This window comes from Ranitomeya imitator, chromosome 2, assembly GCF_032444005.1.
Source record: "Ranitomeya imitator isolate aRanImi1 chromosome 2, aRanImi1.pri, whole genome shotgun sequence".
Lineage (NCBI taxonomy): Eukaryota > Metazoa > Chordata > Amphibia > Anura > Dendrobatidae > Ranitomeya > Ranitomeya imitator.
The window spans coordinates 381,537,442-381,553,576 of record NC_091283.1 but is presented as its reverse complement, the minus strand read 5'-3'; the positions used below and the strand labels follow the sequence as shown (position 1 = coordinate 381,553,576).

Sequence of the window (16,135 nt, the reverse complement as noted above, 5' to 3'; positions counted from 1 at the left end):
TGATATACTGTACTTGGGTTCAAACAATATATAGGAGGATGTCAGTATACTTAATTATGCTCAATATTAAGTGATACAATTAATAATAATAACAATAATATAATAATATTTTGATACTAATATTGAGCAGAATTAATTTTATTGGTTTGGCCCTCGACAACAGACCTGTGTGTCATCTACTCCTGTATATAGTATATACCTGTGTGTCATCTCCCCTGTATATAGTATATACCTGTGTGTCATCTCCCCTGTATATGGTATATACCCGTGTGTCATCTCCCCTGTATATAGTATATACCAGTGTGTCATCTCCTCCTGTATATAGTATATACCTGTATGTCATCTCCTCCTGTATATAGTATATACCTGTATGTCATCTCCTCCTGTATATAGTATATACAGTGGGGCAAAAAAGTATTTAGTCAGTCAGCAATAGTGCAAGTTCCACCACTTAAAAAGATGAGAGACGTCTGTAATTTACATCATAGGTAGACCTCAACTATGGGAGACAAACTGAGAAAAAAAATCTAGAAAATCACATTGTCTGTTTTTTTTAAACATTTTATTTGCATATTATGGTGGAAAATAAGTATTTGGTCAGAAACAAAATTTCATCTCAATACTTTGTAATATATCCTTTGTTGGCAATGACAGAGGTCAAACGTTTTCTGTAAGTCTTCACAAGGTTGCCACACACTGTTGTTGGTATGTTGGCCCATTCCTCCATGCAGATCTCCTCTAGAGCAGTGATGTTTTTGGCTTTTCGCTTGGCAACACGGACTTTCAACTCCCTCCAAAGGTTTTCTATAGGGTTGAGATCTGGAGACTGGCTACGCCACTCCAGGACCTTGAAATGCTTCTTACGAAGCCACTCCTTCGTTGCCCTGGCGGTGTGCTTTGGATCATTGTCATGTTGAAAGACCCAGCCACGTTTCATCTTCAATGCCCTTGCTGATGGAAGGAGGTTTGCACTCAAAATCTCACGATACATGGCCCCATTCATTCTTTCATGTACCCGGATCAGTCGTCCTGGCCCCTTTGCAGAGAAACAGCCCCAAAGCATGATGTTTCCACCACCATGCTTTACAGTAGGTATGGTGTTTGATGGATGCAACTCAGTATTCTTTTTCCTCCAAACATGACAAGTTGTGTTTCTACCAAACAGTTCCAGTTTGGTTTCATCAGACCATAGGACATTCTCCCAAAACTCCTCTGGATCATCCAAATGCTCTCTAGCAAACTTCAGACGGGCCCGGACATGTACTGGCTTAAGCAGTGGGACACGTCTGGCACTGCAGGATCTGAGTCCATGGTGGCGTAGTGTGTTACTTATGGTAGGCCTTGTTACATTGGTCCCAGCTCTCTGCAGTTCATTCACTAGGTCCCCCCGCGTGGTTCTGGGATTTTTGCTCACCGTTCTTGTGATCATTCTGACCCCACGGGGTGGGATTTTGCGTGGAGCCCCAGATCGAGGGAGATTATCAGTGGTCTTGTATGTCTTCCATTTTCTAATTATTGCTCCCACTGTTGATTTCTTCACTCCAAGCTGGTTGGCTATTGCAGATTCAGTCTTCCCAGCCTGGTGCAGGGCTACAATTTTGTTTCTGGTGTCCTTTGACAGCTCTTTGGTCTTCACCATAGTGGAGTTTGGAGTCAGACTGTTTGAGGGTGTGCACGGGTGTCTTTTTATACTGATAACAAGTTTAAACAGGTGCCATTACTACAGGTAATGAGTGGAGGAAAGAGGAGACTCTTAAAGAAGAAGTTACAGGTCTGTGAGAGCCAGAAATCTTGATTGTTTGTTTCTGACCAAATACTTATTTTCCACCATAATATGCAAATAAAATGTTAAAAAAACAGACAATGTGATTTTCTGGATTTTTTTTTCTCAGTTTGTCTCCCATAGTTGAGGTCTACCTATGATGTAAATTACAGACGCCTCTCATCTTTTTAAGTGGTGGAACTTGCACTATTGCTGACTGACTAAATACTTTTTTGCCCCACTGTACCTGTGTGTCATCTCCCCTGTATATAGTATATATGTGTGTGTCATCTCCTCCTGTATATAGTATATACCTGTGTGCCATCTCCTCCTGTATATAGTATATATGTGTGTCATCTCCTCCTGTATATAGTATGTACCTGTAAGTCATCTCCTCCTGTATATAGTATATACCTGTGTGTCATCTCTCCTGTATATAGTATATACCTGTGTGTCATCTTCTCCTGTATTAGACCTCGTTCACACGTTATTTGGTCAGAATTTTTACCTCAGTATTTGTAAGCTAAATTGGCAGCCTGATAAATCTCCAGCCAACAGGAAGCCCTTCCCCCGGCAGTATATATTAGCACACACACACACATAATAGACTGATCATTTGACTGACAGCTGCCGTATTTCCTATATGGTACATTTGTTGCTCTTGTAGTTTGTCTGTTTATTAATCAGATTTTTATCTTTGAAGGATAATACCAGACTTGTGTGTGTTTTAGGGCGAGTTTCATGTGTCAAGTTGTGTGTGTTGAGTTGCATGTGGCTACATGCATGCAGCGACTTTTGTGAGATGAGTTTTGTGTGGCGACATGCGTGTAGCAACTTTTTGTGTGTCGAGTTGCATGTGACAGGTTAGTGTAGCAAGTTGTGTGCAGCAAGTTTTGCACATGGCGAGTTTTGCGCGTGGTGAGTTTTATGTGTGGTGCATTTTGAGTAGGTGCAAGTTTTGTGTGAAGCAACTTTTGCATGTGTGGCAATTTTTCCGCGTGTGCAAGTTTTGCGTGTGGCGAGTTTTCCATGTGGTGAGTTTTGCCCGTGTGGCGAGTTTTGCCTGAGCCTAGTTTTGCATATGGTGAGTTTTGCGCGTGGCGAGTTTTGAGCGGCAACTTTTGTTTTTCGACTTTTATGTAGCGAGGTTGGTGTATGTGTGGTGAAATGTGTACTGAGGGTGGTATATGTGTTCAAGCACGTGGTAGTGTGTGGCGCATTTTGTGTGTGTGTTCATATCCCCGTGTGTGGTGAGTATCCCATGTCGGGGCCCCACCTTAGCAACTGTACGGTATATACTCTTTGGTGCCATCGCTCTCACTCTTTAAGTCCTCCTTGTTCACATCTGGCAGCTGTCAATTTGCCTTCAACACTTTTCCTTTCACTTTTTCCCCATTATGTAGATAGGGGCAAAATTGTTTGGTGAATTGGAACGCGCGGGGTTAAAATTTTGCCTCACAACATAGCTTATGAAGCTCTCGGGGTCAAGACGTGTGACTGTGCAAAATTTTGTGGCTGTAGCTGCGATGGTGCAGATGCCAATCTCGGACATACACACATACACACACACACACACACACACACATTCAGCTTTATATATTAGATATATTTTAACAAGTCAGGAACTGAGTAGAATCTGTGACTTCGTTTAATGGTCACTACTCACCTATGCAGTTATCTGTATGAATCTCCTCTTTGCACTGCTCATCACCCCTCACATATGTCTCTGTAGTATTAATATGGGTCAGAACATTACCCTGAAACAAATATTGTAAAAGTCACTGACAAATGAAGAAGTGACATGAAATAACTTAGAACAGAAAAGATCATAAATTAACGTGATGACCAAAAATGACAGTAGTTGTGACATAGCTGCAGGTCTCCAGTATAAATCCTACCTGTCAGCTCCTAAATTTTAACCAGCAGTCTCCATATCCAGAAAATTGTGAGAAAATCCAGACAACATCTAATCTCTATGATCATGTGACACTAGTCACTTCTCACGGTCAAGCCGTAAGTCAGAGTCGTCAAGAAGTCCAAGGTCAGAAGCATGGAGGGTACGTCATAAACAGAAGGAAGAGACAAAAGAGTAGTCAGGTAACGTTCTGAAGTCAGACTACTGGGAGGATAACAGATCGGGGCAAAGGGGGTTAAACAGGCGGATGGTCAGAACGAAGTCCAAGGTCAGGCAACAGATCAAGCATACAGAACTCAAGGCACAGGGAAGCACAAACCTCACGGGCTGATTGTACATCTGGCAGAGTTTTGGGAGAGACAGCTCAGTTAAGAAGCATGGCGATTACCTGGAATATTAAACACCTGGAGACAGCCGACGCCTCAAAGTCTCAGATTGGATAGTAGAGCTGTCAATCAACACACTGTCAGAATAAGCACACCCTTATACCAGATTGGATGGCCCTGTTGTCAGTAACTGGATCCCAAACACACTGATGGGTGGAACCGTGACAGATCAGCTTTATCCTGTCATTTCCACCAAGTATAAAACATGCACTAAATGGCCACTTTATTAGAGACACTCATCTAGTAGCGCATTTGGATTTTCTTGGTCTTCCTAACAACATGCTATAGATTCCACTAATGATGCAGGAATATTAGCCCATGTCAACAGGTTATCACCTTGCAGTTGCAGCAAATTAGGAGGCGGTAGAGACATGCTCTGGACAACGCCTAATTCCAGAGATGCTCTATAGCAAGCGAGCCATTTACAGCCAGCAATGTAGTTTCCTTTTGTCTTTGGGCAGATTCCCATGGACTGCAGTGGTTGGGCAAGCCCCAGTGTCTCCTATGTGATCAACATTTAGGTCTAGAAATATTTGCAGAACAATCTAATCTTCGTGATTAAGGCTTTGCACGCCACTATTTTGGATTTGAAATGAAACAACTAAGATCTGACTGAAGTGTGGACTTCAGATCTAAATAAAGGGGTTGGACACTTTGGAATTGCAACCATTTTTCTTCAAAGCCTCCTCATTTCAGGTGCTCAAAAGTAATTGGACAAATTAACTTTACCATAGATAAAATGTTCATTTTTAATACTTTGTAGAGAAACCTTTGCAGGCAATGACTGCCTGAAGTCTGGAAGCCATGGTGTAGCGCCGCTGCCCCGATCTGCACCTGTGTCCTTGGGGCTGCCGCTTCCCGGCGGGGACGCCGGCCTCCTGGGGCTTCCGTTCCTCGTCCCGCGCTGCCTGCTCCTGCTTCCTGGACACTGTGTGCGCCTCCCGATCTCTTAAAGAGACAGCGCGCCATTTTCAAAAATAGGTCTCAGCCAATGGCTATGTGTCTCATACTATTTCAGGCACCTCTGCCCTTAGGGAGGTGCCTGAGTAACAAGTGTTTCCTGTTGCTAGTTCTCTGGTTTCCAACTCTTGTGTGGAATCCTCAGCCTGTACCTTGCTAATTCTGGTTTGTCTCCTCAGTGTACCCTCTGTGTTTCCCTCGCCTTCTGGGGCTACGTCTATGCCACCTGCTCTCTCCGTGCCAGCTGTTGTCCGCTACCCGTTTGAGCTGCCTGTCTCCTGTCCAGGTCCCCGCTACTTGCAATACCTGTCTGCACGCCAATCTGGCTGAGTCAGCTTTAACTTTTCCCGGGGTCTAACAGGAGGTTGCACCATGCGTCTCCCGCACTTCCACTCTGGCCCTGTTTGAGGAGTCTTACTACGGGAGTCTGGGGCTCGCTTAGTCACACCCCCTTCGGAACCCCCGAGTAGTGGTCCCATGGTTCCACAGTAAGTTCAATAAACGAATGTGCACTTCACCACCTGTGCCTCCGTTTCCATTCGTTACACATGGACATCTCTTTACTGCAACTGACTTCAGTTGTTGCTTGTTTCTGAGTCTTTATGCCTTAAATTTTATCTTAACCCCTTCCCGACCCATGACGCCACGTAGGCGTCATGAAAGTAGGTGCCAATCCGACCCATGACGCCTATGTGGCGTCATGGAAAGATCGCGTCCCTGCAGATCCGGTGAAAGGGTTAACTCCCATTTCACCCGATCTGCAGGGACAGGGGGAGTGGTAGTTTAGCCCAGGGGGGGTGGCTTCACCCCCCCCCCGTGGCTACGATCGCTCTGATTGGCTGTTGAAAGTGAAACTGCCAATCAGAGCGATTTGTAATATTTCACCTATTATAACGGGTGAAATATTACAATCCAGCCATGGCCGATGCTGCAATATCATCGGCCATGGCTGGAAATACTAATGTGCCCCCACCCCACCCCACCGATCGCCCCCCCAGCCCCCCGATCTGGCCGGTACACTGCTCCGGCTCCCCTCCATCCAGTGCTCCGCTCCCCCCCGTGCTCTTGTCCGCTCCCCCCGTTCTCCAATCACCCCCCCGTGCTCCAATCACCCCCCCTGCATTCCGATCCACCCCCCCCTCGTGCTCCGTTCCACCCCCCGTGCTCCGTTCCAGCCCCCCCGTGCTCCGTTCCACGCCCCCCGTGCTCCGTTCCACGCCTGCCGCGCTCTGATTCCCCCCCCCCGTGCTCCGATCAAATCCCCCGTGGTCCCCCCCACCCCATCATACTTACCGATCCTGCCGGGGTCCCGTCCGTCTTCTCCCTGGACGCCGCCATCTTCCAAAATGGCGGCAGATTCGTTCCAAAGTGCATTTTGATCACTGAGATAGATTATATCTCAGTGATCAAAATAAAAAAAATAATAAATGACCCCCCCCCTTTGTCACCCCCATAGGTAGGGACAATAAAAAAATAAAGAAATTTTTTTTTCCACTAATGTTAGAATAGGGTTAGGGTTAGGGTTAGGGGTAGGGTTAGGGGTAGGGTTAGGGGTAGGGTTAGGGGTAGGGTTAGGGGTAGGGCTAGGGTTAGGGTTAGGGGTAGGGCTAGGGTTAGGGCTAGGGTTAGGGTTTCGGTATGTGCACACGTATTCTGGTCCTCTGCGGATTTTTCCGCTGCGGATTTGATAAATCCGCAGTGCTAAACCGCTGCGGATTTATGGCGGATTTACCGCGTTTTTTTCTGCGCATTTCACTGCGGTTTTACAATTACAATTGCGATTTTCTATTTGAGCAGTTGTAAAACCGCTGCGGAATCCGCACAAAGAAGTGACATGCTGCGGAATGTAAACCGCTGCGTTTCCGTGCAGTTTTTCCGCAGCATATGTACAGCGATTTTTGTTTCCCATAGGTTTACATTGAACTGTAAACTCATGGGAAACTGCTGCGGATCTGCAGCGTTTTCCGCAGTGTGCACATACCTTTAGAATTAGGCTATGTGCACACGGTGCGGATTTGGCTGCGGATTGGCCGCTGCGGATTCGCAGCAGTATTCCATCAGGTTTACAGTACCATGTAAACATATGAAAAACCAAATCCGCTGTGCCCATGGTGCAGAAAATACCGCGCGGAAACGCTGCATTGTATTTTCCGCAGCATGTCAATTCTTTGTGCGGATTCCGCGGCGTTTTACACCTGTTCCTCAATAGGAATCCGCAGGTGAAATCCGCACAAAAAACACTGGAAATCCGCGGAAAATCCGCAGGTAAAACGCAGTGCCTTTTACCCGCGGATTTTTCAAAAATGGTGCGGAAATATCTCACACGAATCCGCAACGTGGGCACATAGCCTTAGGGTTAGGGTTGTGATTAGGGTTATGGCTACAGTTGGGATTAGGGTTAGGGGTGTGTTGGGGTTAGTGTTGGAGGTAGAATTGAGGGGTTACCACTGTTTAGGCACATCAGGGGTCTCCAAACGCAACATGGCGCCACCATTGTTTCCAGCCAATCTCGTATTCAAAAAGTCAAATGGTGCTCCCTCACTTCCGAGCCCTGACGTGTGCCCAAACAGTGGTTTACCCCCACATATGGGGTATCAGTGTACTCAGGATAAACTGCGCAACAATTACTGGGGTCCAATTTCTCCTGTTACCCTTGTAAATCTTAAAAAATGCTTGCTAAAACATCATTTTTGAGGAAAGAAAAATGATTTTTTATTTTCACGGCTCTGCGTTGTAAACGTCTGTGAAGCACTTGGGGGTTCAAAGTGCTCACCACATATCTAGATAAGTTCCTTGGGGGGTCTAGTTTCTAAAATGTGGTCACTTGTGGGGGGTTTCTACTGTTTAGGCACACCAGGGGCTCTGCAAACGCAATGTGACGCCCGCAGACCATTCCATCAAAGTCTGCATTTCAAAAGTCACTACTTCCCTTCTGAGCCCCGACGTGTGCCCAAACAGTGGTTTACCCCCACACATGGGGTATCAGCGTACTCAGGAGAAACTGGACAACAAATATTGGGGTCCAATTTCTCCTGTTACCCTTGGGAAAATAAAAAATTCTGGGCTAAATAATTATTTTTGAGGAAAGAAAACATATTTATTATTTTCACGGCTCTGCATTATAAACTTCTATGAAGCACTTGGGGGTTCAAAGTGCTCACCACACATCTAGATAAGTTCCTTTCGGGGTCTAGTTTCCAAAATGGGGTCACTTGTGGGGGGTTTCTACTGTTTAGGCACATCAGGGGCTCTGCAAACGCAACGTGACGCCCGCAGAGCATTCCATCAAAGTCTGCATTTCAAAACGTCACTACTTCACTTCCGAGCCCCAACGTGTGCCTAAACAGTGGTTTACCCCCACATATGGGGTATCACCGTACTCCAGAGAAACTGGACAACAAATATTGGGGTCAAATTTCTCCTGTTACCTTTGGGAAAATTAAAAAATTCTGGGCTAAATAATTATTTTTGAGGAAAGAAAACGTATTTATTATTTTCACGGCTCTGCATTATAAACTTCTATGAAGCACTTGGGGGTTCAAAGTGCTCACCACACATCTAGATAAGTTCCTTTGGGGGTCTAGTTTCCAAAATGGGGTCACTTGTGGGGGGTTTCTACTGTTAAACCACATCAGGGGCTCTGCAAACGCAATGTGACGCCCACAGAGCATTCCATCAAAGTCTGCATTTCAAAACGTCACTACTTCACTTCCGAGCCCCGGCATGTCCCCAAACAGAGATTTACCCCCACATATGGGGTATCATCGTACTCAGGAGAAACTGGACAACAACTTTTGGGGTCAAATTTCTCCTGCTACCCTTGGGAAAATAAAAAATTGCAGGCTAAAAGATCATTTTTGAGAAAATAATTTTTTTTTTTTTTTTTCATGGCTCTGCGTTATAAACTTCTGTGAAGCACTTGGGGGTTCAAAGTCCTCACCACACATCTAGATTAGTTCCTTTGGGGGTCTAGTTTCCAAAATGGGGTCATTTCTGGGGGATCTCCAATGTTTAGGCACACAGGGGCTCTCCAAACGTGACATGGTGTCCGCTAATGATTGGAGCTAATTTTCCATTTAAAAAGCCAAATGGCGTGCCATCCCTTCCGAGCCCTGCCGTGCGCCCAAACAGTGGTTTACCCCCACATATGGGGTATCAGCGTACTCAGGACAAACTGGACAACAATATTTGGGGTCCAATTTCTCCTATTATCCTTGGCAAAATAGGAAATTCCAGGCTAAAAAATCATTTTTGAGGAAAGAAAAATTATTTTTTATTTTCATGGCTCTGCGTTATAAACTTCTGTGAAGCACCTGGGGGTTTAAAGTGCTCAATATGCATCTAGATAAGTTCCTTGGGGGGTCTAGTTTCCAAAATGGGGTCACTTGTGGGGGAGCTCCAATGTTTAGGCACACAGGGGCTCTCCAAACGCGACATGGTGTCCGCTAACAATTGGAGCTAATTTTCCATTCAAAAAGTCAAATGGCACGCCTTCCCTTCCGAGCCCTGCCGAGTGCCCAAACAGTGGTTTACCCCCACATATGAGGTATCGGCGTACTCGGGAGAAATTGCCCAACAAATTTTATGATCCATTTTATCCTACTGCCCATGTGAAAATGAAAAAATTGAGGCGAAAAAATTTTTTTGTGAAAAAAAAGTACTTTTTCATTTTTACAGATCAATCTGTGAAGCACCTGAGGGTTTAAAGTGCTCACTAGGCATCTAAATAAGTTCCTTGGGGGGTCTAGTTTCCAAAATGGGGTCACTTGTGGGGGAGCGCCAATGTTTAGGCACACAGGAGCTATCCAAACGCGACATGGTGTCCGCTAACGATGGAAATAATTTTTCATTCAAAAAGTCAAATGGCGCTCCTTCCCTTCCGAGCCTTACCATGTGCCCAAACAGTGGTTTACCCCCACATGTGAGGTATTGGTGTACTCAGGAGAAATTGCCCAACACATTTTAGGATCCATTTTATCCTGTTGCTCATGTGAAAATGAAAAAATTGAGGCTAAAAGAATTTTTTTGTGAAAAAAAAGTACTTTTTCATTTTTACGGATCAATTTGTGAAGCACCTGGGGGTTCAAAGTGCTCACTATGCATCTAGATAAGTTCCTTGGGGCGTCTAGTTTCCAAAATGGGGTCACTTGTGGGGGAGCTCCAATTTTTAGGCACACGGGTGCTCTCCAAACGTGACATGGTGTCCGCTAAAGAGTGGAGCAAATTTTTGATTCAAAAAGTCAAATGGCGCTCCTTCCCTTCCAAGCCCTGCCGTGCGCCCAAACAGTGGTTTACCCCCACATATGAGGTATCAGCGTACTCAGGACAAATTGGACAACAACTTTCGTGGTTCAGTTTCTCCTTTTACCATTGGGAAAATAAAAAAATTGTTGCTAAAAGATAATTTTTGTGACTAAAAAGTTAAATGTTCATTTTTTCCTTCCATGTTGCTTCTGCTGCTGTGAAGCACCTGAAGGGTTAATAAACTTCTTGAATGTGGTTTTGAGTACCTTGAGGGGTGCAGTTTTTAGAATGGTGTCACTTTTGGGTATTTTCAGCCATATAGACCCCTCAAACTGACTTCAAATGTGAGGTGGTCCCTAAAAAAAATGGTTTTGTATATTTCGTTGTAAAAATGACAAATCGCTGGTCAAATTTTAACCCTTATAACTTCCTAACAAAAAAAAATTTTGCTTCCAAAATTGTGCTGATGTAAAGTAAACATGTGGGAAATGTTATTTATTAACTATTTTGTGTCACATATCTCTCTGGTTTAACAGAATAAAAATTCAAAATGTGAAAATTGCGAAATTTTCAAAATTTTCACCAAATTTCCGTTTTTATCACAAATAAACGCAGAATTTATTGACCTAAATTTACCACTAACATGAAGCCCAATATGTCACGAAAAAACAATCTCAGAACCGCTAGGATCCGTTGAAGCGTTCCTGAGTTATTACCTCATAAAGGGACACTGGTCAGAATTGCAAAAAACGGCAAGGTCTTTAACCCCTTCCCGACCTGTGACACAGCGTATGCGTCATGAAAGTCGGTGCCAATCCGACCTGTGACGCATATGCTGTATCACAGAAAGATCGCGTCCCTGCAGATCGGGTGAAAGGGTTAACTCCCATTTCACCCGATCTGCAGGGACAGGGGGAGTGGTAGTTTAGCCCAGGGGAGGTGGCTTCACCCCCCCCCCCCCCCGTGGCTACGATCGCTCTGATTGGCTGTTGAAAGTGAAACTGCCAATCAGAGCGATTTGTAATATTTCACCTATTATAACTGGTGAAATATTACAATCCAGCCATGGCCGATGCTGCAATATCATCGGCCATGGCTGGAAATACTAATGTGCCCCCACCCCACCCCACCGATCGCCCCCCCAGCCCCCCGATCTGTCCGGTACACTGCTCCGGCTCCCCTCCGTCCTGTGCTCCGCTCCCCCCCGTGCTCTTGTCCGCTCCCCCCGTGCTTCAATCACCCCCCCGTGCTCCAATCACCCCCCCTGCACTCCGATCCACCCCCTCCGTGCTTCGTTCCAACCCCCCGTGCTCCGTTCCACCCCCCCGTGCTCCGTTCCACCCCTCCCGTGCTCCGTTCCACCCCTCCCGCGCTCCGATTCACCCCCCATGCTCCGATCCCCCCCCCCGTGCTTCCCCCCCACCCCATCATACTTACCGATCCTGCCGGGGTCCGTCCGTCTTCTCCCGGGCACCGCCATCTTCCAAAATGGCGGGCGCATGCGCAGTGCGCCGGCCGAATCTGCCGGCCGGCAGATTCGTTCCAAAGTGCATTTTGATCACTGAGATATAATCTATCTCAGTGATCAAAATAAAAAAAATAATAAATGACCCCCCCCCCCTTTGTCACCCCCATAGGTAGGGACAATAAAAAAATAAAGAAATTTTTTTTTTCCACTAATGTTAGAATAGGGTTAGGGTTAGGGTTAGGGGTAGGGTTAGGGGTAGGGTTAGGGTTAGGGGTAGGGTTAGGGTTAGGGGTAGGGTTAGGGGTAGGGTTAGGGGTAGGGTTAGGGGTAGGGTTAGGGGTAGGGTTAGGGTTAGGGGTAGGGTTAGGGGTAGGGTTAGGGTTAGGGTTTCGGTATGTGCACACGTATTCTGGTCCTCTGTGGATTTTTCCGCAGCGGATTTGATAAATCCGCAGTGCTAAACCGCTGCGGATTTATCGCGGATTTACCGCGTTTTTTCTGCGCATTTCACTGCGGTTTTACAACTGCGATTTTCTATTGGAGCAGTTGTAAAACCGCTGCGGAATCCGCACAAAGAAGTGACATGCTGCGGAATGTAAACCGCTGCGTTTCCGTGCAGTTCTTCCGCAGCATGTGTACAGCGATTTTTGTTTCCCATAGGTTTACATTGAACTGTAAACTCATGGGAAACTGCTGCGGATCCGCAGCGTTTTCCGCAGCGTGTGCACATACCTTTAGAATTAGGCTATGTGCACACGGTGCGGATTTGGCTGCGGATTCGCAGCAGTGTTCCATCAGGTTTACAGTACCATGTAAACATATGGAAACCAAATCCGCTGTGCCCATGGTGCGGAAAATACCGCGCGGAAACGCTGCATTGTATTTTCCGCAGCATGTCAATTCTTTGTGCGGATTCCGCAGCGTTTTACACCTGTTCCTTGGGGGGTCTAGTTTCCAAAATGGGGTCACTTGTGGGGGAGCTCCAATGTTTAGGCACACAGGGGCTCTCCAAACGCGACATGGTGTCCGCTAACAATTGGAGCTAATTTTCCATTCAAAAAGTCAAATGGCACGCCTTCCCTTCCGAGCCCTGCCGAGTACCCAAACAGTGGTTTACCCCCACATATGAGGTATCGGCGTACTCGGGAGAAATTGCCCAACAAATTTTATGATCCATTTTATCCTATTGCCCATGTGATAATTAAAAAATAGAGGCGAAAAGAATTTTTTTGTGAAAAAAAAGTACTTTTCCATATTTACGGATCAATTTGTGAAGCATCTGGGGGTTCAAAGTGCTCACTATGCATCTAGATAAGTTCCCTGGGGCGTCTAGTTTCCAAAATATGGTCACTTGTGGGGGAGATCCAATTTTGAGGCACACGGGGGCTCTCCAAACGTGACATGGTGTCCGCTAAAAAGTGGAGCCAATTTTTGATTCAAAAAGTCAAATGGCGCTCCTTCCCTTCCAAGCCCTGCCGTGCGCCCAAACATTGGTTTACTCCCACATGTGAGATATCAGCGTACTCAGGACAAATTGGACAACAACTTACATGGTTCAGTTTCTCCTTTTACCATTGGTAAAATAAAAAAATTGTTGCTAAAAGATAATTTTTGTGACTAAAAAGTTAAATGTTCATTTTTTCCTTCCATGTTGCTTCTGCTGCTGTGAAGCACCTGAAGGGTTAATAAACTTCTGGAATGTGGTTTTGAGTACCTTGAGGGGTGCAGTTTTTAGAATGGTGTCACTTTTGGGTATATTCAGCCATATAGACCCCTCAAACTGACTTCAAATGTGAGGTGGTCCCTAGAAAAATGGTTTTGTAAATTTCGTTGTAAAAATGAGAAATCGCTGGTCAAATTTTAACCCTTATAACTTCCTAGCAAAAAAAAATTTTGTTTCCAAAATTGTGCTGATGTAAAGTAAACATGTGGGAAATGTTATTTATTAACTATTTTGTGTCACATAACTCTCTGGTTTAACAGAATAAAAATTCAAAATGTGAAAATTGCGAAATTTTCAAAATTTTCCCCAAATTTCCGTTTTTATCACAAATAAACGCATAATTTATTGACCTAAATTTACCACTAACATGAAGCCCAATATGTCATGAAAAAACATTCTCAGAACCGCTAGGATCCGTTGAAGCGTTCCTGAGTTATTACCTCCTAAAGGGACACTGGTCAGAATTGCAAAAAACGGCAAGGTCTTTAAGGTCAAAATAGGCTGGGTCATGAAGGGGTTAAGGTCAAAATAGGCTGGGTCATGAAGGGGTTAAGCATATGAAATGCTGATTGATGGGAGTTAAGATCTGATGGTGATTGTAGAATATTCCACTTTTTTGCCTTAAAAATCCTAGGTTGCTTTCGCAGTAGGCTTTGGGTCAATGTCCATATGTACTGTGAAGCGCTGTCCAAATAACCTTGCTGCATTTGGTTGAATCTGTGCAGAAAGTATAGTTAAAAAGAACCTGTCAACAGGATTTAACCCTATAAACTAAAGGCATGGTCATAATGACACTGTAATGATACCTGATGTAAAGGGACCTGCTCAGTGGCTGATGAATACTCACCTTGTGAAGTTTTCATAAAATGACGTCTTGTGTGCTTCGGGGCAGGACACGAGAGCAAAGTTTTCCTTTGGTTCTCCGCCTCCCCCCCCTTCCACCACTAGCCACCTCTGCTTGTTGTGCAGGTCACTGATTATTCAGCTCATGCGCAGATTGAGGCTTGGTGAAAAATTTACTGAGCCAAAATCTCAATCTTCACATGTGCTGCCTCTGGCGACATTTTATTGAAGTCTTGCACACAGGATGCCAACTCACTCTGCTCACACACCACTCACATAATGATGGCAGCGCAGAATTTTAAAGAGGAGTGAGGTAAAAAAAAAGGAAATTGGACATCATTTAACACAAAAACCTAAAAATGGGCAAGACAAAATTGTTGTCACCTTTCAAAAATTGTGGGTAAACAACTTTGTCTCAAGAATGTGATGCTCATTAAAACTTGCCTATGGCAAGTAAATGGTGTGTGCACTATAAAAATCACACCTGAAACCAGGTAAAAGGGGGAGAAGTTGACTCAATATTTGCATTGTGTCTGTGTGTGCCACACTAAGAATGCAGAACAGAAAGAGGAGAATAAAACTGTCTGAGGACTTGAGAACAAAAATTGTTGAAAATTATTAACAATCTGAAGATTGCAAGTCCATCTTGATGTTCCTTTGTCCATGGTGCACAACACAATCAAGAAGTCTACAACCCATGGCACTGTAGCTAATCTCCCTGGACTTAGATTATGGAGAAAGATTGATGAAAGGTTGCAACGCAGGATAGTTCGGATGGTGGATAAGCAGTCCCAATCAAGTTCCAAAAAATGTAAACTGTCCTGCAGGCTCAGGGTGCATCAGTGTCAGTGCAAAACTATCCATTAAAATGTTAATGAAATGAAAGTCTATGGCAGGAAAACCAGGAGGACCCCACTGCTGACACAGAAACATAAAAAATCTAGACTGCAGTTTGTCAAAATGTACGTGAATAAGAAAAAATCCTTCTAGGAAATCATCTTTTGGACAGATGAGACAAAGAGTGAGCTATTTTGTAAAACATATCATTCTAATGTTTAATGAAAAAGGAATGAGGCGTACAAAGAAAAGAACACAGTACCTACAGTTAAATACGGTGGAGGTTCAAAGATATTTTGGAGTTGTTTTGCTGCCTTTGGCACTGGGTACCTTGACTGTGTGCAAGGCATCATGAAATCTGATGATTACCAAAGGATTTTGGGTTGTAAAGTAATACCCAGTGTTAGAAAGCTTGGTTTTCTTCCTAGGTCATGGGTCTTCCAGCAAGACAATGACCCAAAGCATACTTCAAGAAGCCCAGAAATGGATGGAAACAAGGCACTGGAGATATCTGAAGTGGCCAGCAATGAGTCCTGATCTAAATCCCATTGAACACCTGTGGAGAGATCTTATAATTGCTAACAGTCTTTAAAGACATTTTTTATTTACAGAAGCGTGGCACGGCCATGGGCGCGGCCTGTGCGCCCTCGTACGCTAATCTCTTCCTGGGTTACTGGGAGAGATTCCTTTTTGGCGACGAGGGCCCATGGGCCGCTTCCCATGTGCTGTGCTGGTATCGCTTCATTGATGATATTTTCTTTTTGTGGGACGGGACCGTCCGGCAGCTCGAGGACTTTATGGGTACTTTAAACAACAATATGGTCAACATTAGATTGACATATACATATAGCAATGTTACGGTCAATTTTCTGGACATCCGCCTGGAGGTCGACTCTTCTCGGCGCATCCAGGCGGATGTCTTCAGAAAATTGACTTCGGTTAACTCACTTCTACATGCCTCTTCGGCACATGACCCGTCCACGGTGAGGGCCGTCCC

General features: G+C 44.9%; 2 protein-coding genes across 2 annotated transcripts in view; both read right to left on the bottom strand.

The window, feature by feature from the left end:
- LOC138664056 (zinc finger protein 665-like) overlaps positions 1–16,135 on the bottom strand; it is a 104,192-nt gene that overhangs the window by 5,070 nt on the left and 82,987 nt on the right. The gene's annotated exons all lie outside the window — the stretch shown is intronic.
- LOC138664054 (oocyte zinc finger protein XlCOF29-like) overlaps positions 1–16,135 on the bottom strand; it is a 39,532-nt gene that overhangs the window by 6,320 nt on the left and 17,077 nt on the right. Inside the window, exon 6 of the mRNA XM_069750471.1 lies at positions 3,429–3,519. Within this exon, the coding sequence (XP_069606572.1) occupies positions 3,429–3,519 (91 nt within the window). The remainder of the gene's footprint in view (positions 1–3,428; positions 3,520–16,135) is intronic.